General features: G+C 41.2%; 2 protein-coding genes across 3 annotated transcripts in view; one reads left to right on the top strand and one right to left on the bottom strand.

The window, feature by feature from the left end:
• The window catches only part of LOC146647166 (zinc finger protein DPF3-like), a 31015-nt gene extending 21818 nt beyond the window's left edge, over nucleotides 1-9197 (top strand). The window contains exons 7-11 of the mRNA XM_085390920.1: nucleotides 1637-1678; nucleotides 2274-2414; nucleotides 2830-2943; nucleotides 3041-3839; nucleotides 5901-9197. Of these exons, the coding sequence (XP_085247046.1) occupies nucleotides 1637-1678; nucleotides 2274-2414; nucleotides 2830-2943; nucleotides 3041-3201 (458 nt within the window). The 3' untranslated portion in view covers nucleotides 3202-3839; nucleotides 5901-9197. The remainder of the gene's footprint in view (nucleotides 1-1636; nucleotides 1679-2273; nucleotides 2415-2829; nucleotides 2944-3040; nucleotides 3840-5900) is intronic.
• Nucleotides 9198-10235: 1038 nt separating this feature from the next.
• Nucleotides 10236-26328, bottom strand: part of LOC146647167 (regulator of G protein signaling 6-like) — a 44971-nt gene continuing 28878 nt past the window's right edge. The window contains exons 6-17 of one of the 2 annotated variants that reach the window (XM_085390917.1): nucleotides 25372-25423; nucleotides 24797-24861; nucleotides 21953-22029; nucleotides 21326-21407; nucleotides 20870-20944; nucleotides 16957-17058; nucleotides 16655-16827; nucleotides 16216-16341; nucleotides 15802-15988; nucleotides 15149-15238; nucleotides 12490-12549; nucleotides 10236-12168 (exon numbers count right to left, since the gene is read on the bottom strand). In XM_085390917.1, coding sequence (XP_085247043.1) covers nucleotides 12118-12168; nucleotides 12490-12549; nucleotides 15149-15238; nucleotides 15802-15988; nucleotides 16216-16341; nucleotides 16655-16827; nucleotides 16957-17058; nucleotides 20870-20944; nucleotides 21326-21407; nucleotides 21953-22029; nucleotides 24797-24861; nucleotides 25372-25423 — 1140 coding nt within the window. In that variant the 3' untranslated portion in view covers nucleotides 10236-12117. The remainder of the gene's footprint in view (nucleotides 12169-12489; nucleotides 12550-15148; nucleotides 15239-15801; nucleotides 15989-16215; nucleotides 16342-16654; nucleotides 16828-16956; nucleotides 17059-20869; nucleotides 20945-21325; nucleotides 21408-21952; nucleotides 22030-24796; nucleotides 24862-25371; nucleotides 25424-26328) is intronic. The other variant, XM_085390918.1, reaches the window with a different exon arrangement.

The raw sequence follows: 26328 nt of genomic DNA on the forward strand, positions 1-26328 counted from the left end.
CCATATCCACTCTTTAAACTGCTCAACTATTTACCTCCTCCGACAACTGACATCAGCAGATTGTAGCGGAAGTGCAAGAACTGATAAGTGGGATCTATAGGCGGGCAGACTAACAATTCCGAGGAATTCGACTGCTAGGAGCCGGTTCTCGATTTCCATCCATACTGATAGATGATGTGGATTGCTTCAGATCATGAGTTGTTTGTCTTGTTCTCCATAGCTTTCTGTTTCAGTCAATCTGGTGCAAGTTGACCTTGATTTCATCTGTAGAGATTTTTTGTTTCAGAACTGTGCAAACTCTTTTTGATGTTCTCTCACAAAGTCTAATCTGACCTTTGTAATCTTGAGTGTAACCACTGGCGTGCAGCCTGCGCTATTTTTCGATTCATGAAAGCGTTTCATGGTCGTAGATCTTGATAACGATGTGTCTAGTTTACCTCCTGACTAGATGTGAAGCTGGTTTTCTGAGCTATGGAAATAATTCTGTCATCATGCGCTTTTCTGTGTTCTTTCAGAGGTTTTGGTGTTGCTGAGCTGCCAGTACAGTGCATTCATTCTTTTGAATCATGCACCAGATTGTTGATTTGGCCACTTGGAAAGTTTTTCCCATCTCTCTGAATGTTTTTTTTTTTTTGGGGGGGTATTTCAGCCTCATGACTGCCTCACTCACTTGCATTAACATCTCATTTAAAATCACAGTGGAACAAAAAAAATAGAAATTTAACACTTTGAATGAGCTTCCAATATTATATCCAGGGCTGCACATAAGTGGTCCGCAGGTGCGCATTTGCTGTCAAAATAAAAGACGCGCACCAGATAGGAAGTTGCAACGCGCGTTTGCGTCCATAAGATTTTCTGGAGGAGGACAGACATTTGTTTAGAACTCGTAAAGATGTCGAAGAAGCTCCTTTAAGCAATTACTTTGGTGTTCCTCCACCTCCAAAGAAATGTCAGGAGTCTGAACCACAAAAGAAGCGCGTATTCTCGGAAAAGTGGTTGCAGGAGGTGAGCTGGCTTCAAACAAATGATGAACGCACAGAGATGTGGTGCAGAATGTGCCGTGAAAATCCCACTCTAGCGGACAAAAACACTGCTTTTTATATGGACGCAAACGCGCGTTGCAGCTTCTTATCTGGTGCGCGTCTTTTATTTTGACAGCGAATGCGCACATGCGGACCACTTATGTGCATCCCTGATTATATCTGCTTTCTTATTAGTCATAAAATAACAAGACAAGTACTTGTCAGCCAATTATCCAATTACCAATGAGACCATGTATTGAAATGGCTGTAATTCCTAAACAGTTGATGCACAATTGTTGTAAAACCTGCTTATTTTAAACCTGAATGTTTGCACTTCAACGACATCTTGATTGTTTAATTTAAAATCCACTCGGTGATGGTGCACAGAGGCAAAACTACAAAAAATGTGTCTTTGCAAAACAAATTATGGACTTAACAGGATAAAACTTTGTGAACTACTGCGACTGCAGTCTTAGCTATTCTTGTACATGCAAGTTGCATGTGGAAAATCCAAGTAAGGGGTATTGGATTTGACTCCATTTGCTGACTCTGTGTGGAAAAACACACCCTCATCTTTTCTCTTTCTTCTTGTGTTTTTGTCTTTTCTGTTTCAGACAGATACAAACAAAGGCAGAACTCCAAATCTTCAACCTCAGGTACGTTGATTTGTTGTTCTGACTGTAGTTCTGTAGATATTTATTTTGATCGGTTGTTGAGTGGTATTGTTGCAAGAGTTGCCATTATAGATTTAGCCCTTACATTATGTTATTTTTCTCAAGCTGAAAGGTGCCCTTGGTGCTTTGAATCTGAGCCACGGTTATTATGATGTGTGGCTTGGTGTTTTATTTGACTCACTGTTGTAATCAGATCTTAAAGTGCTGGTGCCAGAAGTAGAATAGTTAGCTCCATTAGATAGAATTTCTTCCATTTTCTTCTATGCTCAATGATGCTATCAGTCTGCACTTTGTTGTTGCCTATAAAGACAAAAGGGTACATACAAATATTTTGTAGCTATGTTTCTTTGACATTATTACCATCTAAGCAGATGCTCTGTGGAATTTTAACTCAAAAGCTTTGTGAAGGTCTCTATGAGAACCAGCCATAATCCTAAAAACAAATGGCCAGATGATGCAGGGGGGAAAACACCTGCCCAACTCCACGTTTAGAAATGCTGTGTTCCCAGAATTATATTTATATAATGAAACGCAGCCACAGTAGTGAGACTGATCATCTCCCCTGTGTTTCTTGCAGTCTGTGCAAAGCGCTACAGGAACCGCACAGGACTAAGTTACCACTACACCCATTCTCACCTGGCAGAGGAGGACAGAGCCGGGGAAAGGAGCACAGTTGCCTCCCAACCCCCCACTGCACCACAGACTGACAGACACAAACGTAAGTAAATGTGACACCTGTGGCTCCTGTTTAGGTTCCTCTTTTTTAACACTTTAAGTTATATTTAAGTTATATTCACTCCGATTATTTTGCTTCTTGTCAACCCTGTTCTGGTTATATTTTAAAGTTGTTGTTTTCTTTTGGGGGGGGTTGTTTTGTTTGTTTTTATCCCAATGCAAAATCCTAATCCTTTTTTTAGGTGTAGACAAATGTAATTAAATTAAATGTAATTTTATTTAATGCAATTAAAATTGTAGAACATTTTTTTCTGCAAACTGGCTTCTTCAGGACAAATGTCACCTGGTTTTCACTTAAGTTATATTCTGTTTGTATAAGTTGTATAGGTACCTAACATAATCTGGGTTAAATCAACTGTCATTAAAACTTTGATTTCTTTCTGGAAATTCCTGTTTAGGTCCAAAGGGTCCAGGTGGGACCAGCATTCCCAACAGTTACTGTAATAAATGCCAGGGCTCAAACAAGAAAACGGGTAAATCTGTGTCTCCCTGCTCAGCCTGCCAGTGCACAAGTATGTTCACATATATCTTTGCATGATTTATTATGCTGTGATGATTGCCATATGATTTTCTTTCTTGACTCTGTTGCTCTCCTGTCCGGTGTTCCAGCTGACTGTGGAGAAGAGAAGGAAGACGGGACTTTTACTGGAGCTGAGGAGCTCTTCGGCACCACCTCAGAGAGCGACACTTCCACTTTTCATGGCTTTGAGGACGACGAGCTGGAAGAGCCGGCTGCAAACGGCAATGGGATACCCGGCCGTCACAGATAAAGAAAATCTTTTAGATTTAAAGAGACATTTTTTTTAATATGGATTAACCTCTGGCAAAAATCTGCTGCTTCTTTTTCAATGTTTTTTGTTTTTGTTTGCGGAAAGCACAAAGTGATGATTTCAGGACAGAAATGCAAGCAAGTGGTATTTCATCTACTGAACATTGTTAATTAATTTATGAACACCTTCTTATATATATATATATATATATATATATATATGACATTTAAGGTTACAAAGGACTGTCAGTTTTTCCTGACAAGTGACTCCGTGCAGAACGGAAGATGTTTTTGGAGTGTGGCTTTTTTGTTTTTTCTTCCCTCACTGGAGCAGAAGGGTTATGAACAAAAACACTGGAGAAATTGGAAAATTGCAGACAAGACTTTTTGTTTTTTAAGTGAATGATAAGTTTGGTAGATGATTGAATGTCATTGCAGACCCATACTTGCATTGCAGAACTACTGGATATTTTTGAATCAGTAGTCAGTGTGACTATGAAGACCTCTTCTTCTGCTCTAACTCTGAATTGAACGTATGAAAATGAAGGAACCAATGAAAGGAGTGCCACAGGCCACTGGAAATGTTTGGATGAAGAAACCTTTATAGTCTTTACACAAGGGGGACAAATCAAATCGAAGGTAAGCGTTTGTGGTACCTTGTCAGAGAACAAGTAGATTACAAGACAAGAATAGATGGTATGCGAGTGATTGTTACCAGTTTAAATCTGATTTAGACAAACTGCATTTTGCACATTGTACTGGACAATAAAACTAATTAAGGGTCATGCACGAGCATTTTGTAGTCCAACATTGGTCTAGTTTTCAGACATGCTTGCAACACGGCACAGTGGACCACTTGTGGTCCAGACTGAAATCTCCCAACAAATCACAGATGTACTGCCGTGACATTTGATGCATCCATTCATGACGCTTAGAAGTTGAATCCTAATAACGTTGGTGCCTTGAGTAGTAGTAGTAGTAGCACAATGAGTTCACATTTGTGTGTTTAGTAACTATCTGAAGAAATATTTGATGAACTGCCAGGAAATTTGTCTGGTAATATAGAGTTTTAATTACCTCATATTTTGAGTTTGTCCAAAAACTTGCTTTATGCAAAATAAATGGCATTCCCATCGTATTGTACCAGAGCTGATGGCGCAAATATTCCACTTATGTTTCTTTGACATGCAGTGATATTTAAAAGGGTAATTATGTTGATGACTATCGGAAAACGTAAAACCACAATTGCTAAGAAACTGGGACACTCTGAAATATGTAAATAAAAATGGATTGAAATGATTTGCAAATCTCATAAACCCGTGTTTTCAGAAAGGTCAGAGCTGCAGGCAGCACCTGGACTCTTTGGCTAACATGCCATGCCGTTGTAATAGATTCTGTATGGCTTAGTATTGTCTTGCTGAAAAAAGCAAGCTCTTCCCTGAAAACATGTTGTTTGAATGGGAGTATATGTTGCTCTAAAACTTTTATATGTCATAGCTGATGTTTTTCCAGATGTGTTACATAGGCACTAATGCAGCCCCATACCATCAGAGCAGCAGGGTTTAGAACGCCGTGCTCTTTAGAAGAGAGGAGGCGGCATCTATGTTTTCCAAAATGAAATTCAAATTTCTGTCCATCTGAACACTAAACAGTTGAGTTCTATATGTGTTTCTGAGCTTGTGCAGTGATTTCCATGACAGTCATGCCTGTCTGAGTGCCTGAAGGTTACAGGCATCCAATACTGAAATCTTGGAGGATATCTACAGATTATCAGAATGTTTTGATAATATTAAATATTACAGATGATGAAATGCTTTATCTTCACTTGTAGATCATTTTTTGCAGAGTGGTGAACTTCTCCCACCTTTACTTCTGAGGAACTCTGCCTCTCTAACATGCTCTTTTTATGCCCAATCATGTTACTGACCTGTTGCCATTGAATCTAATTGGTCGCCGTTTCTTTATAGTACCAATTATTTTTGCAGCCTTTTGTTGCTTCCATCCCAACTTTTTTGCTTTTCAAAATGAGCAAATAATTTTCTTGAAAGAGAAACATGTCCCATGTTCTGTGTGTTCTATTGTAAATAAAATATAGGTTTATGAGATTTGCAAATAATTGCATTCTGTTTTTATTTAATAATAATAATAATGGATACTTTATTGATCCCCATGGGGAAATTACTTGTTTTTCTCTGCATTTGACCCATTCACTCTGTGAAGCAGTGGGCAGCCCACTAAGCAGGCGCCCGGGGAGCAGTGTGTAGGGACGGTACCTTGCTCAGGGGTACCTCAGGGTAGCCGTTAAGTGGATTCGAACCGCCGACCTTCCGATCATGGGGCGACCACTTTACCTACTGAGCTATCCCTACCATTTTGTCTCAACTTTTTAGAATTGGGGTTGTAATTTTTGAAGGTTTTCTGTGGACTTCACCTTATTAGCGTATAGCAAAAAAATGTTGTTATGATTTGGGTACCTCCATAACTAAGATTTGATGTTTCTTTTTTATTATAGATATCCGCTATCAATTATTATGGCCGTGACAATTTTTTTGTAGAAATCTGATGTTTTGACAGCCCTGCTCCTGTTGTATTTGTGCTAAGCTAGTTTAAACTTGAAAAGCTGCTAGCATGGCTGCAGATCTTAACTCTTGCTCAGACATATTATGCGTGAGGCTTACTGTTATTGTCTGTGTTACATAGGAGCACTCAGCACATTGGCATGTGGCCCAGGGCTGGGGGGTGACCAGTGAAGAAGAGGATTTTAACCCTCAAAAACTAATGAGCCTTCATGTCCCTCCTGATTTGGGCCTGAAATAACTGACTGAAACGGATGAATAGGCATCCATCACTTCTCCCAGCCATGTGGCTTAATTGAAGCAACTGCTCCCTTGACAGTATATATCGACCCCTTGTGAACATTTGAAATGTGAGTATCCGGCTTCATTTTATCCTTTCTGCACTGTGCTGGAGCTCCTCTCAGAACTATGGGAACACTAAAGGCCAGGCCTTTGGACTGTTTGTGCCCAACGGGTGCATTTGGGGCCCCTGCGGCCCAGCCTGCCCACTCCTGCTCTGCGACTGTGTGTCTGCTGTGTGATCTGATGTGACACTAAGACGTCATTATCCTCATCACTGTGCCAGCTTGCCGCTCTGCACTGGAAATCAGCTCTGACAGCCATGACCCTCCAACCTGATTGGACCAGTGACCCTCTGACCTGCAGCCATAGAGATGGTGCTCAAACTCACCACTATTACATGCAGACCTCTGGACTACTGTAACAATACCCCGGTGTGGACACAGGTTTTCTGCTTCTGGCCCTCAACCTGTTTTTGCTCCCTTCTTCCTCTGCCTCTCTGATCTCAAATGGATGATTTAGCTCACTTTTTTTTGTTGCATATTTTCTCTGTTGTATAATATTTCTATGTTTTAAAGTTTGATGGTATGACTTCTTGCGTTTGCTCAGACTGCATTGATACCTCTGTCCTGATCAGGTGCATAATAGCCACAACTACTCAGGCATCTTTTCACTTCATCTGCTGTTGATTGTTCAGCCACTCAGCCCTGATTTTATGTGATTGTTCTCAGTTGGCAGAGTAACACACGTGGATCCCGACTGCCAGTAGGGCCTGGGAATACTGCAGTCTCATGCTATAGGAAAACATTGCAATAATAAGCTTCAGCTCTGTCTCTTCTATGCTCGTTCTACCTGCTGTCACGCATGGCATGCAAAAACTCTACAGAGATCGTGACACAGTGAGATTCATCTCGGATTTGCATTTGGAATTATCATTACTAGAGTGACATTACTCCGCTGGGATACAGCTATTTACTTAGAAGTGACGAGTGTAAATCCAAGTTACTTGTGACATTTCCATTGAGTGCTTTAGAGGGCCTAATTGCTTTATGACATTTAGAAGGAGCTTGAAGTACTGTATCCAAAAGCTTTTTTAGGTGCGCTGGTTGCACATGCTGTCTGTGATTATTCAGTATCGCTGCAATGTAATAACAGCTGCTCCGTTTTTGAAGCTAACCATTAATCTTAGATGTGTCTGTTATGACTTGCGTAAGTGCTTCAAACCATCTTTCTTCACTTCCCTCAGGGACCCTCCACACACAGCAGTTTATCTCCACTGGACAAGGAATGCATCTGAGACATGTCGGTTGTCTTGTTTTCCTCAGTTACGTGTTGTTTCCACAGTTAAAAAAAGAAAAACTGAAAAAAAGTGGGTCATCGTGTCATTTATCTTCCTAAGTCAGTCATGCCAGTAAGTTGAAGCATGTGTCATCACTCATAATCTGCTAAGTGTTACCTACCGTATACATGAACGGGCCAAGTGCGGTGCAGTTCTGAACAAAAGGAGAAGCTCCCGAGTGCAAAAGTTAGCGATGCCTCCGTAATTTAACGTGTCACCAATCATTGAATAGCCTGTATACCTCGTCAAAGACAGCAATAGGCCCTGGTACTCTCTTGTCAAGCCTGCAAAGGAGGGTGGAAAGGGAGGATCGGGGTGGGAACAGAGCCAAGAGGAGATGAAATGGACATGACCGTTTTAGGGGTTTTGTTTGTTTATTTTTAATTTGTTTGGTTGTTTTGTTTTTTTCATCTTCTGCTGTAAATAGTCAAAAAAGAGAGAATGAAGTCTTTGTTAAACTATTTTTATTGTTCTGAAAAAAATAAACAAAAAAAGGAATATTTTTGCTTGATGCTGTTTTTCTGCAAAAGGGAGATGGGTCATTCTGATAAGCACAGGATTCCTAGACTGGATCGATAAGCTGGAGTGACTCAGAATCTGTGAGCAGACAGAGAGAGAGGAAAAACATCTCTTGAGTGTGTGAGAGCAGGAGGCAGTGCTGGACTCTGTATAAGACAAAGATAACAAAAGTAGATCTCACTCACAGAGATCTTATTGATCAGTAGGTGCTGCTTGATAAATAACAAGTGAGTCTGAAGAAATGGGATGAGTAACAGAGTCTCCTGACAGGAATGTTTACTGGTGGCAAAAACATCATTTGAATGTTAACTGTGGTACACAGAGGAGATAAACGATTCCAATAAATGGCAGTAAAACAGCGTTTTAGGCAGCAGGTAGGAATAAGATCACAATACGAGAAACGTCAATAATATATATTTTTTTTAAGCCAGAACTCTGTAAAATTTTGGGATTGCAGCACGTTGCTCCAAAACATACTACTTTCTTGTGTCGTGCATGCTAATGCCATCTGAACTGTGCTGAAACCAAGCTAGGTTTCTCCTCTGTGTGTACAGAAAGCACAGTTCAGATGGCACGATGCAATGCCATCTGGTTATCAGCAGCTTCATTTTTCAGCATGACAATGATCCCAAACACTGCCAATCCAGTAGCAGCATACTCACATAGAAAAACCCACAATGGATCGCTATCAGTCATTGATTTTTAGTCATGAATAATTTTCAGTTGTTGCTGATCCTCCATATACTTTCTGCACTGAATGTTATCTATCCAGATGTAGTATTTAGTGCTCTGTTTTGCCAGTTTTTCTAGCATAACGAACATGATCACAGTATTTAGATTAACAGGCTCTGGGATGTAGTCGGTTTATCAGGTGGGCCTCTAGAATGGTTTACCTCCTAACTTTCTGGCAAAACATTCAATGTTTTTGCAAACCAGTCTCCAAGAGCCTGCTGTGTGGGGTACCACAGGGCTCAGTCTTGGGACCTATTCTCTTATTTTGCCCCTAGGCCAAATAATCAGGCAATTTTCTGATGTGTAATAAACTGTTTTAGTAGTATTAACCAGAGTCTGTCTGAAAACTACTTGTAGGTGAACTCTGATAAAAAAGAAAAAAGAAACCCTATTTATTCCCCGAGAGAACCAAATAACTGAAATCAAGCAATACCTTGGTCTATTGCCCTCTTCTGTCGAACCAAACCTCAGAAACCTTGGCATCATTTGTGGATTAATCAGAAACTGTTTTTTTTTTCCCACATGAGAAATGTTTCTAAGCTTTGAACTCTGGTGTCAAAAGCGGATTTAGAGATGATTATTCATTCCTCTTTTCGTCTTGTCTTGATTATAGTAGCAGCCTTTTTTATGTGTTTGAATAAGAAGGATCTTGACCGTCTCCAGTTGGTACAGAATGCTGCTGCTACACGAAAGAAACAGCACTCCAGTTTTAATCTCTTTACGTTGGCTACCGGTATATCTTAGAATTCATTATAAAATTGTAGCCCTGTGTGACCTTCTAGAACCTACACGTCTGAGATCTTCCAGTCAACAGCTGTTAATGGCCCCATGAACTAATTTTAGGACCAGAGGGGATAAATAAAGTTTATTATTATTTTTATTATTACACAACACCACTTAAACTAACTGTTATGCTTAAAAAAATGCCAATGCAGTGTCTCTTTAAAAGCCTGTTTCAGATTCCTTTAGCTAGTAATTCAATTCAGTGATGTCAAGATGATGAATCGATGTTATAATATTAGGTCCATATTTCCATTTTGGACCTAATGGTTTGTTTTTTTTCTTCATGATTTTGTTTCCTTACACCCCTACAGTGCAATGGGGAGTGCGTATAAAAACAATCCCTAAACAGTTAATGTAACACTTTTGTTACACCTTTTAAAATCTGCACTTCAACCTCATCTTGACTGTTTGACTTAAAAATCCACGCTGGTGTATATAAAGGCAAAACTACAACAAACGTATGGCTCGTTTTGACTCCACATATCTACGGCATGAAAACTGCTTCTCTAAATCTCTGCCAGAATCTTTTATGCTTTATGGCTCAAGGCAGTAAAAACACCCAGACAGCAGCACAAAGCAGACAGGTCCATAGTATTTATTATTTGGTACCCATGAATAGACAGCAGGTGCTTGAGTGTTTCAGAGTGCCAGTAGTTATCTTGCTGATTGCGAAACTAAAAGCACAAAATGCCCTGAATATGTTACATGCATAGTAATGTGCCCATATCATAATAAAGTGTGCTTTTGGTTAATGAAATTTAGCCAATTTACATTTACAATGCACTTGATACATAGTGTCATTGTGTCTTGTGCTGAGGATAACATTTGGTACATCGACTCGAGTTAAGCATATCTCTCTACCTTATACTCAACGAGGTTACTGGTTTATGTTAACAATAATTACTAATATGACCTGTACAGTGCATTGCAACGACTCTAATACAAAAGAATAGATGATTGACTCATTCAGCAGCGTAGTTTATCTCTATAGCAGTCACTGGCCTCATGGGGGAGCTGTGAGACCATAATCTCCTCAGTCCAAGCACTTTCTGTATGTAGAAGGAGTCTGAAGCCACAGTGGAGCAGAGAGGCCTTTTATCTTCGGTGTGCGTCGTCTATCGAGGGTCAAATATTGTTCCCAGTTGCAGTTCGGGGCTTAGATGTTGATTCGCTGAGGAGTGTTGCTCCGGTGCAGGGCTGGTCCCTGTCTGTGTGCCCTCTTTGGAGAATCCAACCATCCTTCCCTAAATTAGCACTCCATAATAGTCCAGCATGCAAATATTTCTTTTTTCCCCCCATAGTCATTAAAACACGACAGATAATTCGTGGAGACAACAAAAAAAATGTTTGTTTTTTAAATGATCAGGTAACATTTTGTGATTAAAAAATATTCATGCAGTTTAAAAAAAGCAATAAGTGATCCTATATTGAGTAGCAGGCCTTGTAACGTCTCCAAGACGGGAGATCAACTTGTTCTGATATCATGATATGAAGACAGCACAGTTCAGTCTTTTAACACTCTGGTTTCTGGTCCTGTGGTTCAGCCACCACTAGATGGACCCATGGCACTGGATACTTTAAATACTACAGCAGAAGCCTAAAAAAAAACCGGAGATGCTATTTGGCCTGTGACTGTGTACGTATGGCTGTGACTAAACGGCGCTGCACACCACAACTGTTTGCACAGCCACGTTTTTGAACCTCTCAAAGCAAATGAATAATTTGCCAGCCAGAAGAAATTAATCATCGCCACGCGTCTCATTACAGAGCAGTGTTGTAGAAATGAAACATTAATTCTCAACACAGACGTTTGGATGAAGCACGCCACGGTGCAGTGTGAATGCTACATTAAGCCCTTATGTCAAATTTTGGAATGTAATGAAGCATGAAAAGTTATACCTCTAAAAATCCATTTTGTAGATGCCTCTCAGCGTGGAGAATACAGGCTTTGTACTGCGTCTTTTCACAGTGCTAAAGCTGTGCTCGCTGTTTAACTGACACGTGCTTCGCTTAGGACACAAATATAATAGAAAGATATAAAAAGAGGTTGGATATTTCTAAAAACAAAACAATCAAAAAAAACTGGACAGGCTTTATTTATTGCTGGCTGCTTTGTGAGTACAGAGGCAAATGTAAAACAGATTTGTGTCTGTGCTGATGTGCCTCTTAGACTTTGTATTTATGTCCGAGTTAGGATTGGCTGCAGCTATTTTTGGATCCCGAAATCATAAGACGATAGTCATCACTGCAAACGTTGTGGCGAGTTACACGCAGTCCTATCAAAGAATATTTAGCAGATGTTCTTTTCGTTTCTAATAACGCTTAATATAAAACAACCTGAAAACAATAAACTGATCAGCTTCATCGAGACTCACAACCAGTTTGCCGCCTAAGTGATGAAGAGCCCTGCACTGCATTTGCTTGTACTGTACGCTGCATGCCGTGCTGTGTGTTGGCTGAGGTTCCCCTTGTCGACATTGTCTCATCATCAGTGTTTCAATTTGGGGTGTTCACCCCAGCAAGCCCAGTGCTGCAATACCAATATGGCAGCAGTCCTCGGAGCAGTGTCTGAGAGCCTCCACAGCAGCCCTGTCCAGCCCAGCTCCACTGTCTGTGCCCGTGCCCCGGCCCCTGTGCGGCAGCCACCCACCCGACAGGGTCTGGCTGTGCCCCTGCAGCACAGGCTGTGTCAGGATGACTGCATCAGGCCTGTCAGGCGTTTTCCCGTCAATGACTTGCCCTGGAAAGTAGATTAAAACGAAAACTCGTTACCAGTCTGAGGTTCCGACAGCAAAAGTAACACAAAGAATCTCTACCAGCAATGTGGTTTGATCAAAAAGTGTTAGGTTGTGACCATTCAAAGTGACTAGGGTGTTAACTTATTGACACACACACACACACACACACACACACACACACACACACACACACACGTCCTATTAAAGGTCTAAAAAAAATTCACAACAGAGTGTAACATGGTTATAACTGCAAACAAGCCACTGATAGTGAGCCAGCCAGTGTGGTTTGTGATATGAACAGCCCCCAGCTCCACATGACTTACCACACTGCGGGTGAACTTCTCCAAGGAGGTGCGGCGGCCCTGTTCAGTGTCTGCTGGCTGCTGTTTTGGAGGGGGGGGAAGCAGGGTGAGTGTTTGGGTCAGGTATGGGTGTTGACGAGGGAGTTGGGAGTGATGTTGTTAGTGAGGGAAAAAAGGGGGGCCAAGCATTGCAAAATAAAATAAAAAATAAAAAATGAGGGCCAACGGAGAGTGCAAGGGGTTGCATTTATTATTTTTAGGGAATGAAGTGGAATCAGTGACAGGCCAGCACAAGGAGCAGTGTCCAAAGGGGGAAAGGGCAGAAAGGCTAGCATGAACAGAGAAGCTGTGATTTGCTGAAAAGCTCTGCATTACAGTTAAACAGCTAAATGAGTGCTGCTACATGAGATTTAAAGGTTACACTGAAGGAGACAGACAAAAGTAGCATAGAATTTTTATATAACACGGTAATACTTGTGCTCTGTAAGTTTCTTTTTCAGGCTGGCTGTTGTTCCTCTTTTACACAGCGGTTTGTCTGTGTTTGGCATATGATCTCATGTTTTTTTCAAGACTGTTCCGTTGACATTTTAAATAATTTAGCAGTTTCCTTGCACCTGCATTTTGGGCACAGTGGTTGTGCCTTTTTGGGGCTCTGCTTGTAGCCTTACGGTGCTTTGAAGACCTTATTAAGAGCTGTGAAATGCTGCTACGTGACATTAAATGACCCACTTTATTTCAATGTGATCCAAATACTTCAGTAAGTCCCAAACCTTGAGTTGCTTGTTTGAATATGTTTGTTTCCCATGCATATATTCTTCTTCTTCTTCTTTTTTTAAAACAGTCTGAATCTTTTGCAATTTTTTTGTTACTGCAAAACAATAAAAAAAAGAAAATGCATATTTCCTTTTGTTTTTCTCCTAGTGCTTTTGGAAGGGAGCTGCATACTGGACTAGTATACGTGTGCATGTGCTAGCAAGATAGCAGAAAGGACAGCATTTACATTGAGGAAGTATTTAAATTTTTTTGTCATTTTATGGGTGAAAAGGACAAGAAGAACATCATAATGTAAATTCTGCCTGATTATAAGTTTTTCAGAGGTTTTGTGTGGAAGCATAAAAGAACCCTATCAAGTAACATTTTTAATAGAAACTACAGTAACAAAACATCACGTTTAAAAGTGCAATATCACCCAACACTACTGACTAGTGGTGGAAGAAGATCATTACATCCAACAATACCACAAAGACTTCGTTACCTAAAGTCATGTGAAAAAACGAAAGTACACCCTCAATTCTAAAGTTTTACATATGAGGGCATAATAAAAATTATCAGCTGGTCCTTGACAGGTTGTAAAATGATTAAATATACACCAGACGAACAGTTACACATGAAATATTACACTGTGTCATTATTTCATTTACAAAAATGAACATTTGTCTCCAGAATACTCTGATATACGAAGGAGTTTATGGTCGACTCGAAGTCTTGTTGCTGCAGAACAAGCTTACATCATCCCTCCACCACCGTGCCTGACAGTTGGTATGAGCTGTTTGTGCTGATGTGGTGTGTTTGGCTTGGCCAAGCACGGTGCTGAGCGTTAGGGGCATAAATCTCCACTTCTGCCTTTTCTGTAAAAAGGAAATTGTTCCGGACGTTTTGCAATTTGTTCAGATGCAACTTTGCAAACTTATGCCACACTGCCATGATCTTTTTAAAGAGAATAGGCTTTCTCCTGGCAAATCTTTGAAACAAGCCGTACTTGTTCAGTCTCATTCTGATTGTATGCCATGAACCTGAACATTTAGATGTGAGCATGTTTTTTGTTTCTTTGTTTTTTGAGATTTCTCAGAGCATTGCAAATGTGAATCTACTCCTGGGAAGATTCCCAGCTGTCACGAATGCTTTCATCGTGTGAATAATCTTCCTCGCTGTATTATGATGAAGGAAATGACCTTACAGCCCTTCCCAGATTGATGAATTGTTTCTCTAAGGTCGCTGTTCATGCCTTTCTTCCTTGGCATTGCGTTAATACATTCTTTAACATCCCAGACCTGGAAACTGACAAAACACTTGCAGATTGGTGAGTTAGTCGAGTATATTTGATTGGCAGGACCTGGCTGCTACTTACCCTCTAAATTCCGATGGAAGCAGAAAGCGTTCGCTTAGTTTTTCCACTCACTGCTTCAACATTTTGGCTTAATTTTGTTAAAAAAATAATGGCACAGTGTAATATTTCATGTGTTGTTAATTATCTGAAGTTGTATCGTCTAATTCTAAAACCTGGTAAAGGCCAGATGACATTTTTATTATATTTCAAACCTTTACAGTGTAGTGTATCAATATACAGATATAATACCAATAAGGACCAATGATTTGTAGTTAGCACTAATGTTGCATAACATGACATTGTATCATTATTTAAAGATGATTGTGTGTTTTTATTAATATAAAATGAAGCAGAAAACCTGAAATGTAAACGTAGTAATTTACATTCCATTTACCTTGCAGCATATAGTATAGATAAAATATCTACTTTTTGATTGATATACATAAAGTGATTATAAACCTGGCATGTTTATTAAATGATAGAATAAAATCAAACCAATATGAGGAACGCAAAAAGAGTGATTGCATCATGTTAAATGTGGAGCCGAAATCATGGTCAGCGAGTGCAGCTCACCTTCTTTCTGGCCAACAGGAGGTCTTGGTAGATGTTGGATCGCAAAAAGCGTGCATAGCTGTCACTTTTCATTAACTTGAATATGTGCTCCTGCAAGATAAAGAAGGCCACATAAGCGCGCGTTGGTCTGTGAGTGATAAAGGAGAAAGTGTGGTAAAGAAAATAAAATAAAATAAAGAGAGGCCTGATTATGGTAATGCAATGCATGCAAGAGGTGATGCAAACCGAGAGTACTGACATGAGCAACAAAGTCCTGCAAGACAGAGCTGAGTAATGTCCTGCCAGTGAGAGGCGTTGCACGTCACACATCACCGACGCACTTTGAATGCAGAGGAATCTACGGTGAACCGACTCAACCACCTATTCATGGAATTAGTCGGCTCATTAGCTCCCCACACAAACACACTCTGTCATTCCTCCCTTCTCCTCTTTCTTTTTATTCATCCTTGCCCTCATTCATTCCGTTGTGTAACATGAGTATGGAGAATTTAGCCAATTAGAGGGAAAGCAAACGAGTTTGTGCGTTGTCACTGGGGATGCAGTGTAAAGTAAATTTGAGGTGAACTCAAAATAGATCTGGGCGAAGAAGAGCGCCAAGATAAATCAAAAGTGAGCACGTAAAGCCACGTGAGTCCATCTGTCCCCCCCCCCACCTGAGCGTCCTCGTAGCTGTATCGTCCGGGGTCTTTGAGGTTCTGGCTGGTGCGCTCGTAGCTGTGAGAGTCCAAGTTGATGGAGCTTGGAGCTCCTTCAGCCAGAAACTCCTGCCAGATCTCCTGCGCCCTGGAGGGAACTTCATGGAGTGGCCGTCGCTTAAAATCCTGCACTGCTAACCAGAACCTACAACAGTGCCATACACAGTCAATAACAACTTCCAGAAAATGTGTTTACAGTGTCAATTTTACATTTTTTATGACTTCTTTCACTCTTATCACACATGCCTTGTTTTCTTTAGCCACTAAAAAGCATAGCTCTGCATTTTATAGCAGCAGCATCATGCTACTGCAACATACCAGACTGCAAAAAAACATAAACCTTTACAGAAGTCAAATAATAGAGATTCTTACCGCAGGTTTTCTGAGCTGAATTCTGATTCCAGGAACTTTAGGAACTGGTCTCGACCTGCTGGGTCCTTTAGCGCCTCCTCCAGGGAGAAGCCCCATTTCTTCACACGCTGCTGGGTGGGTTCGCGACTGCTCACATTGAAACACATCCGAAAAAAACAGAATAAGATGGGATAGAATAGAATAGAAGGTCTGGTCACTTGGCCTACAGAGAGTCACGACCAGCAAGTCAGGACAGAGTGAACCTTTGGGAATGCCAGTGTTAGTGTTCATGTGAGATGAGATCCAAACAGACAGATCCCAGCTAATTCAGGATAGCAACAGTTCATTAGCACTGAGACCTCTACACTCCACCTGACCTTAGTGTGGGTTTAAAGCATCATTAGTTCCTGGCACACTCTCAGGTCACATCCCAACATGCTTTCCCCGTTTCAAGCCTCACCTTGCCTCCAAGTCCCAGAAGGTAGTGTCGTCACTGATCCATGGGTTCGAAGGCTCTACGGCTGACACAAAGGGGTCATATTCCATGAACTGCTCGGTGTAGGTCATGAGACTGTCGGCCACTTTGGAAACTTTCATACAGTGTCTCTCCAGCTGGATGTTCAAGAAGGTAATCTGTGGGAGAGGGAGGAGGAGTAATGAGGAGGTTAAATAAGGGAACGGCTCATCGGTCTACGTCCCCAACCGCGGCTATGTTATGATGGATGAGTGAGGCAGGCTGACGGTAACAACGCCCTGGCTCACCTCCTTCTGAACATCGTCTTTGGTGGTCTTCCTGGTCGGCTGGGAGCCGATGTGGACAGGACTCGGTTGGCTCTGGCCATCATCTGGTACTCCATAGACCGACTAGAGCGGGCGAGTGGAGACACACGTGGGACACGGTTTCAATTTGTTACCGCTGCCATGTTGTTAACCCCATTTTGATGTATGTCTGGTGATTGTTTTGGGAGCAGGACTCAGTATTGTGTCAGGGAATAAGGGATCTAAAGTGTCGAAGAGGACATTTTCACAGCTGCACACAAAGACCACTTAGTAAGCTTTGAAACAAAACCGAAAAGGAAATATTTTTAGATTAATTTTAATAGAAATAATAAAAATGCCATTTATTTTTTATTAGAAGTTTTTTTATTAGGAGACCGATGCTGATAACGATATGTGTTGAATTAAAAATCTGATCAGCCGATAGGTTTTTGTTTGTTTTTTTTGAACACACAAAAGATGATACTCCAAGCAACTGATTCTCATGTTTATAATATTCCAAACAAGCAAAATATATATGTATATATTAGGGGTGCAACGATATTCGTATCGATATTGAACCGTTCGATACAGTGCTTTCGGTTCGGTACGCATATGTATCGAACAATACAAAATTTGTAATTTATTTTATCAACTTTCCTTCTGACGATGCTGTCTGTGTTGAGCGCTCAGTGGATCTGTGTTCGACTACTCCGCCTAGGCTGCACTGTCGAGCGCAGATCCACTGAGCGCTCAACACAGACAGTCAGAAGGAAGAGCGCAGGGCAAGCTAGCGAGACAGAAGTTAAGCTCTCCTTGCAACATGGCAAATTAAACCTCCCCCACCCTCATTCAGATCTGGCGTTTGGAATTATTTTGGTTTTCATGTGATGTAGCGAGAGGGGTCACCCGTCACTATGGCAACATAAACAAAACATAACTGTACAAACAGAACCCCGAACAGCCCTGACCCGCTACATTATGCTACTGAGAATATAGCCCAGGAGAAGCGTATAGTATAGCTTTTATTTTGGAAAGAGCCATTTCTCTGTAATAAACTCTCTTTTCCAAAGATGAGTGATTCCTCAATCAGATACATGACCCTGAAGGTAAGCGTGTCATGGACTAAAGTAAAACAGTATGTTGGATGTGCCACGCAATCCTCAATTACATGGGTGGGAACTAGTGTGTTAGCCAGTTAGCTCATTAACGGAGATTTGCCGTGTTGTGGCGTTAACGTCATTTCAACGACATTAACGCTGACAGCACTAGTGGGAACACAAGAATATGACTGCACATTTACTCCGACATCATCCTAGTGCAAAGACAAGTGGAAGCAGACAAAAACAACAAGCATGCATGCTACAAACTTTACCCGAGTCATTTAGACAGCCGTTAGCACATGATTCTCAAACAAGGAGGAGACGGAGGTGTCGTTTGGTCTTGCTTCCCGTGAGCTAGCCAGGGAGCACAGCTGTTTATTGACATCTACAGAAGAACACTGCCGCTAGCTAACTGTTCAGCACAGCAACCGCACAGCAGCAGCAACAACAACAACAACAACACACAGGGCGCCCTCTGACCCCGGAAGGACACACCGTCCAGCGAAAGGGGTCACCCGTCACTATGGCAACATAAACAAAACATAACTGTACAAACAGAACCCCGAACAGCCCTGACCCGCTACATTATGCTGCTGAGAATATAGCCCAGGAGAAGCGTATAGTATTGCTTTTATTTTGGAAAGAGCCATTTCTCTGTAATAAACTCTCTTTTCCAAAGAGGAGTGATTCCTCAATCAGATACAGGGCTCCCAAAATTGCTAGCCCGACATCCCGGAGCTAGCGATTTTTCCAGTCGGGCTACCAAAATCTATCTCTTCCCTGCCCGTGGGGCTATTGTAGGAAGGAAAACTATATGTCAATGCTTTTGCATTCTTTCAGAAATGTAGCTGGGTAATTATGTCATTGGCATCGGCGAGCCACTGTCAATATGTGACATATTGAAATCGCGTTTGAATTTGCGCTTGTTTTTTGCTTTCACTTTGCAATCGCTCGACCTGTGTATAGAGAGCGACAGCACTGATTGGTGAGTGATGATAATTTGTGCACCAATTCCTCTGACATCGTCTTATCAATCGTTAGCTTACTATGCAAACATGACAAGTGAAATCTCCCGCAGCTTAAACATGTGAGAGGTTGATCGCGCAGAGAATCGCTGAGCGTTATGTGAGTGCGTGTGTAAAAGCAGCAGGATATATATTTTAGTTCTGCTGAGCCAAATAAGACAGGTCAGGGTGAAGAAGTGACAGCCAAAGAAAAGCTTACCACAAAACGGAAAAGTTATGAGAAATCAGACTATGAGGCAAAAAGAAAGTGCAGCTTTATGGTTTCATGGACAAAAGAATTTCTGTGGCTGCGATATGACGAGCTAAATAACCGGGGCTGCACATAAGTGGTCCGCAGGTGCGCATTCGCTGTCAAAAAAAAAAAAAAACAAAAAAAACGCGCAACGCCTGTTTGCATACATAAGATTTTCTGGAGGAGGACAGACTCTTAAAGTTTAGAACTCTTAAAGATGTCGAAGAAGCTCCTTTAAGCAATTACTTTGGTGTTCCTCCACCTCCAAAGAAATGTCAGAAGGAGTCCGAACCACAAAAGAAGCGCATATTCTCGGAAAAGTGGTTGCAGGAGGTGAGCTGGCTTCAAACAAATAATGAACGCACAGAGATGTGGTGTGGAATGTGCCGTGAAAATCCCACTCTAGGACAAAAACTGCTTTTTATATGGACGCAAACGCGCGCTGCAACTTCTTATCTGGTGCGTCTTTTATTTTGACAGCGAATGCGCACATGCGGACCACTTATGTGCACCCGTGTAAATAACATAATGTTCTGCCGGGTGTGTTGTTGGTTTTCTCTCGATTTCTGAGTCGACAAGCGCCTTTGTTACTGGGACCAGTCATTTTAAGAAAGCCCCCCATTAGAAGCCATGAGAAATGCAAGAAATGCATTATTGCTCAGTCTGCAATATCTTTCCCAGAACAAACACCAATTGCAAATAACATACTAAAAATAAACCTGAAAAATCTGTTTAGAACAGCTACTATGTTGCAAAGAGTGAACTACCACTGGCAAAATTTAGCAGTCTTTGCAAACTTCAAAAAGCAAACGGCCTCGATCTTGGTTCCACTGTCTCTTACCCGTGACTTCAGCGGAAATTTCAAATCCAGGGTCTGACACAGACGGATTCATGTCCTACACAGTTCTTACAAGTTCATAGAAATTTCTGTTCAATTAGAACCAAGTATTTGAGTTGATGATTGTAATTTTTATACAATATTGTAATTTGTTTTTCAACAATTTTTTGATTAATGTTTTGTTTCCTTTACAATATTATACTTTAATGTATAATATTGTAAAGGAAACAAAACATCAATCAAAAAATTGCTCTCTTTTTTATTCGGGCTACTTACATTTATTTTGGGCTACCAAAAACTGAAGAGTCCCTGCCCGAAGGGCTACCAGGGATTTTGAAATTTTGCGAGCCCTGAGATATATTTATTTTTTTAATTACTTTTGTTTCAGCAACATTAAATTTAAAAACTGTACTTTTGAGTTAAAATATATATTTATAATTTTAATAAATGACAAATTAAAAAGGCATGAACATTTTTTTGTATCGAAAAAATATCGAACCGTGACACCAAAGTATCGAACCGAACCGTGAATCTTGTGTATCGTTGCACCCCTAATAAATATATATATATATATATATATATATATATATATATATATATATATATATATATATATATATATATATATATATATATATATATAACTAAGCAGCAGAGTTAATAAAAAAACCTTACATTTAAAAATGAACGTGGTTGGTGGCAGCTTGTCTCTTCCTCTCACCTTTTTTACCCTGTGTGGGTTCTTCTCTCTCCGGCACTTGCGGATGTCCATCTCTGTGGTGTTGACACAGCCTGGCTGTGGGAGGCAGCAGCAGACAAAGCATGTTTCTGGGTCAGATAAGACTGTTTCTCCAGCATGTATTGTCTACACTTGTGCTGCTCACACAATACGGTGCTGGTGCTCTATTGAGCAACGCCACACTCACAAAAGACTCTTATGCAAATTGACTGGCACCAAATCTGATTGTGCTACCAACAACACAACATGGCTATCTGCTGGACAGTATGTGGAGCTAAATCTGCTCTTTTCAGTGTTTAAATGCTAAAACTGTCTACCTACAAAACATCCCTTCTTTTCTGTTCTTTTGTTGAGTTCATTTCCATTTTTTAGTTGAACCATGTGACTCTCTTTTTCCTTTCTGCACTTTTTCTTTTCCTTATTTTGGCTGTTACTCACCACTGGCCGATGAACGTCCCAAAATGCCCTCTCCTGGCTGTCAAGGATCTTCCTCTCCGCCTTGTCCTTCTTCCTGTCAATCCTGAGAGCAGAGGATACAGGTCTTTAAAATAAAACGCTCACGGCTCTGAAATATTAACCCTCTAAGGTCCATACTTGCTCTCTGCTGCCGGCATACGTTAAAAACACAGACAGGCCAGACAAAAGAGCAAAGAAACTCAGGAGTGTAGGTCTTAACCTGTCTGCTCAGTTCACCAAGAGAGGCCTGGTGGGACCTAGCTCTTACATAACTGACATTTACCAGCTGGCATTTGCTTGTTGTCGTTACTCTCCAGACATAAGAAGACTTTTTTTTATATCCTCACGTTTACAGCCACAGAGCAGCAACAACTAAATGATGCCAAGACTTTGATTTTCTATTTTAAAAGACAAGAAAGGACAGCTACTGTATGCCATTAACTGCAGGACTATCGCTGCACTTGCACATTTCAGCCACCAGGTGTCAGGCTTACAAAGAACACAAACACTGTGCAGGCAGCCAAAGCTCAGCATTCTCTAAACCTGATTGTATCAACATCTATCCTGTCACATTAGTGCTGAAGTTAGAAAATTAACTGATATACTCACTTGACTTGAGCCTCAGCTTGCATGAAGATAAATTCCCACTTCCTGGCGAAAGCCCTCTGCAGCCTGGCGAGGTTCTCCTGGAGGAGCCAATCAGACACGGTGTAAGAGGAAGACTTAAGGAGTTTATCTTCAAGGGCTTGACTTTGATTTCAAGGCCCTTGGATTTTTCACTCTGATGCCTTCACTTTTATGACAAGATGCCGATACCACATGTAGTGTGAGTTTCACACAGGTATATTGTTTCAGTATACAGTGGGGCAAAAAAGTATTTAGTCAGCCACCGATTGTGCAAGTTCCCCCACCTAAAATGATGACAGAGGTCAGTAATTTGCACCAGAGGTACACTTCAACTGTGAGAGACAGAATGTGAAAAAAAAATCCATGAATCCACATGGTAGGATTTGTAAAGAATTTATTGGTAAATCAGGGTGGAAAATAAGTATTTGGTCAATAACAAAAATACAACTCAATACTTTGTTATTGCCAACAAAGGTTATGTTACAGAGGTCAAACGTTTACTATAGGTCTTTACCAGGTTTGCACACACAGTAGCTGGTATTTTGGCCCATTCCTCCATGCAGATCTTCTCGAGAGCAGTGATGTTTTGGGGCTGTCGCCGAGCAACACGGACTTTCAACTCCCGCCACAGATTTTCTATGGGGTTGAGGTCTGGAGACTGGCTAGGCCACTCCAGGACTTTCAAATGCTTCTTACGGAGCCACTCCTTTGTTGCCCGGGCGGTGTGTTTTGGATCATTGTCATGTTGGAAGACCCAGCCTCGTTTCATCTTCAAAGTTCTCACTGATGGAAGGAGGTTTTGGCTCAAAATCTCACGATACATGGCCCCATTCATTCTGTCCTTAACACGGATCAGTCGTCCTGTCCCCTTGGCAGAAAAACAGCCCCATAGCATGATGTTTCCACCCCCATGCTTCACAGTAGGTATGGTGTTCTTGGGATGCAACTCAGTATTCTTCTTCCTCCAAACACGACGAGTTGAGTTTATACCAAAAAGTTCTACTTTGGTTTCATCTGACCACATGACATTCTCCCAATCCTCTGCTGTATCATCCATGTGCTCTCTGGCAAACTTCAGACGGGCCTGGACATGCACTGGCTTCAGCAGCGGAACACGTCTGGCACTGCGGGATTTGATTCCCTGCCGTTGTAGTGTGTTACTGATGGTGACCTTTGTTACTTTGGTCCCAGCTCTCTGCAGGTCATTCACCAGGTCCCCCCGTGTGGTTCTGGGATCTTTGCTCACCGTTCTCATGATCATTTTGACCCCACGGGATGAGATCTTGCGTGGAGCCCCAGACCGAGGGAGATTATCAGTGGTCTTGTATGTCTTCCATTTTCTGATGATTGCTCCCACAGTTGATTTTTTCACACCAAGCTGCTTGCCTATTGTAGATTCACTCTTCCCAGTCTGGTGCAGGTCTACAATACTTTTCCTGGTGTCCTTTGGAAGCTCTTTGGTCTCGGCCATGGCGGAGTTTGGAGTCTGACTGTTTGAGGCTGTGGACAGGTGTCTTTTATACAGATGATGAGTTCAAACAGGTGCCATTCATACAGGTAACGAGTGGGGGACAGAAAAGCTTCTTACAGAAGACGTTACAGGTCTGTGAGAGCCAGAGATTTTCCTCGTTTGAGGTGACCAAATACTTATTTTCCACCCTAATTTACGAATAAATTCTTTACAAATCCTACCATGTGGATTCATGGATTTTTTTTTTTTCACATTCTGTCTCTCACAGTTGAAGTGTACCTCTGGTGCAAATTACTGACCTCTGTCATCATTTTAAGTGGGGGAACTTGCACAATCGGTGGCTGACTAAATACTTTTTTGCCCCACTGTACATCATTGATTTCATCTCCAGTAAACTGCAATGATTAAACGCATTCCCCACAGGGATAACTGTGGGAAAGTTAGATGCGCTTTATAATTAGGCACAGTAGATGCTTTCTCAAGACCTGACATACACGGGAATTAACTTGCATCAATAATTTTTAACATTTTATGAAACAAATTTAAGTTGCTTGGTTCTAAAACATAACATTAGAGTTAAGGGTTTACAGTCCTAACCAATCAAGGTATCCTGTGGTAATAAGAGAGGTGATAATGTGCTTTTTGTGGATTGTTTATCTCTCAGGTTTATTTATTACTATAACAATGATCATAAACAGTATTTACCTGTAGAAATTGCATTTTTTGGTGCCTGTGAGTGAACATTGGGTTCCAAAAAGCTATTCAAGCATTAATACAGTATGTGAGCTTGTTACAAAATCAGAGGGGGAAAAAAACTACAGAAGCAGGCATGTTATCAGTGAAAGCAATGAGGCCTGAAGGCATAAAGTGACCTGAATAGGAGTGAAAGGAAGTCCACTGGACAATAGTTGCAGAGTCATTTAGAATATTAAAGTGTAGCGGATTGCTATTGTGTAACAACGAGATCAGCACTGCAGCAATGCCCCTCCTGAGACTGTATCGATCTGCTGATGCAGGTATACCTAAAGATATTTTTATTTACATTTGGGGGCCGGTAAATGACTGCATTGTATTCCTCAAAGTGGTGTTCCTGGAAAAGAAATCTACCTTTCAGAATTTGATGTTGTTGTTCTTCTTTTTTGTTGTTTGTTTGTTTTCCTTTTCTTATCCTCTTGTAAATACATTTTGTTATTTTAAAAGCCCAGAAGAGACTGCTTCAGCACGTTTTTGGTTTTTCAACAAAGTGAAGGAAAACAGGAAATCGAGAGCATCATCATACTATGGTTCATGCACTATGATGGAATTGAATTAGGAGCTTTCTGGCGATCGCTAAACCAAAACGACAGTTTACTTACAGCCTCGTAGTCAGCGAGCTCAAGCCTGGCTTTATTCTGCATCGTGCGCTTGCACAGGTAAATGGCTGCAGGGTGACAAAGACAAAGAGTGAAACATAGAGAGGGGAATAAGCACTGTCATAACTACAATAAAACAACAACAAAAAGAATACTTGCAATGCATGGTGGGATTTCTTTGTTTGCTTTTTTTTTTTTAAACCAAGGCCGCAGCTGTGTGAACTAATGCACATCCTGCCAGAGCAGCCAGGCAGGCCATGTGTTCTCTTTTGAAATACCAAACCTCGAGTAAATGCCATGCAGATAGCCAGAGATGCTGTCAAAGCAGTGACTGTCCCTTTATTTTGTTAAGCTAATTGTATCCCACAGGATTCTCCCTGGTGGTGTTAGGAGGGAAGGGGGTGGTGGTGGGTGCGGGGGTGGGGTTCCTCGGGGGCCAGATACATTACAGGGAATGGATCAATACTCAGTGAGTGTCAGCCACAGAGCTACAGATGTCAGTTGTGGAGAAAATGAGACAGCTGAAGGCATTAGGGAGATCTCACCGATGGAGAAACAGGGAATAGCGTGTGACTCACCATAGTCTGTGTTCTCGGGTTCCCAACAGTTTGAAGGCCAGAAGTATGGAGACTGATGAAAGCAGGAAGAATAAATAAAAAAAAGATTTTGCTTATTTACACAAATAATCAATTTTTTTTATCATCACGTAAAAAAACAGCAAATACTTCCACCACCCCTGCCCCTTTTATGGATGAGTACTCTTTGTTTGATTGTGACCTTTGACCTCTGCGCGCTCCAGGTAATGATCTGCAATGGCAATGGTAGCTGCAGTCTCTCTATCTTAAAGTCTACTACAAGTGATATTATGCATTCAAAGTTCATTCTCAAGTCCATTATTAATGGATCATTCACATCTATCATACGCTCTTAATAACAGGGCAAAATTAGAACTTATCATGGACATTTTTCATTCGCACTATTTGTCATAAAAGCAATTAGCTCGGGAGCAAAGGCCCGGCACTGATGAGTGTGCTGGTTTGAATGTAATGAACAGAAAAGTTAACGTGCTCTCATTCAGCGGTGTCATTTGGATTCGGAGAGGAAGAAATTATGACAAATCAAAAGAAAGTCACCACTCTGTGCACAAAACTGTGAATTTGTGACAAACAGCAGAAGGCACATAATCAAATCTGGGTCTTCTCCTGGTGTAGCACATATTTAAAATTTCTTTTTTTTTTGTAGACTAGCAATTCAAAATTCCCCCTGACACTATTTCTTGCAATGTAGGCTGGCCAGCGCATTTCAAATCCACTGTGGACTCTTTTCAGAGGTTCCGATGACGCGAGCCTGTTGCATCACGACAACATCAGAGGGAATATTTTTAGCCTCTGCTGAATAAGGAAGCGCGGCATTCGCTGCCCTCGCTGCACAGCCGCAATAATGGCTTTTAATCTTGAGCAATAGGTGAAGATAAATGCATCCAGCGGTAGACTGAGGAGGGGCCGAGGGACGGTTGGCAACAGCAAAAAGTGCAG

Source organism: Rhamphochromis longiceps, linkage group LG19 (assembly GCF_057381845.1).
Source record: "Rhamphochromis longiceps isolate RC_006_pf linkage group LG19, R_longiceps_female_GT1.1, whole genome shotgun sequence".
Lineage (NCBI taxonomy): Eukaryota > Metazoa > Chordata > Actinopteri > Cichliformes > Cichlidae > Rhamphochromis > Rhamphochromis longiceps.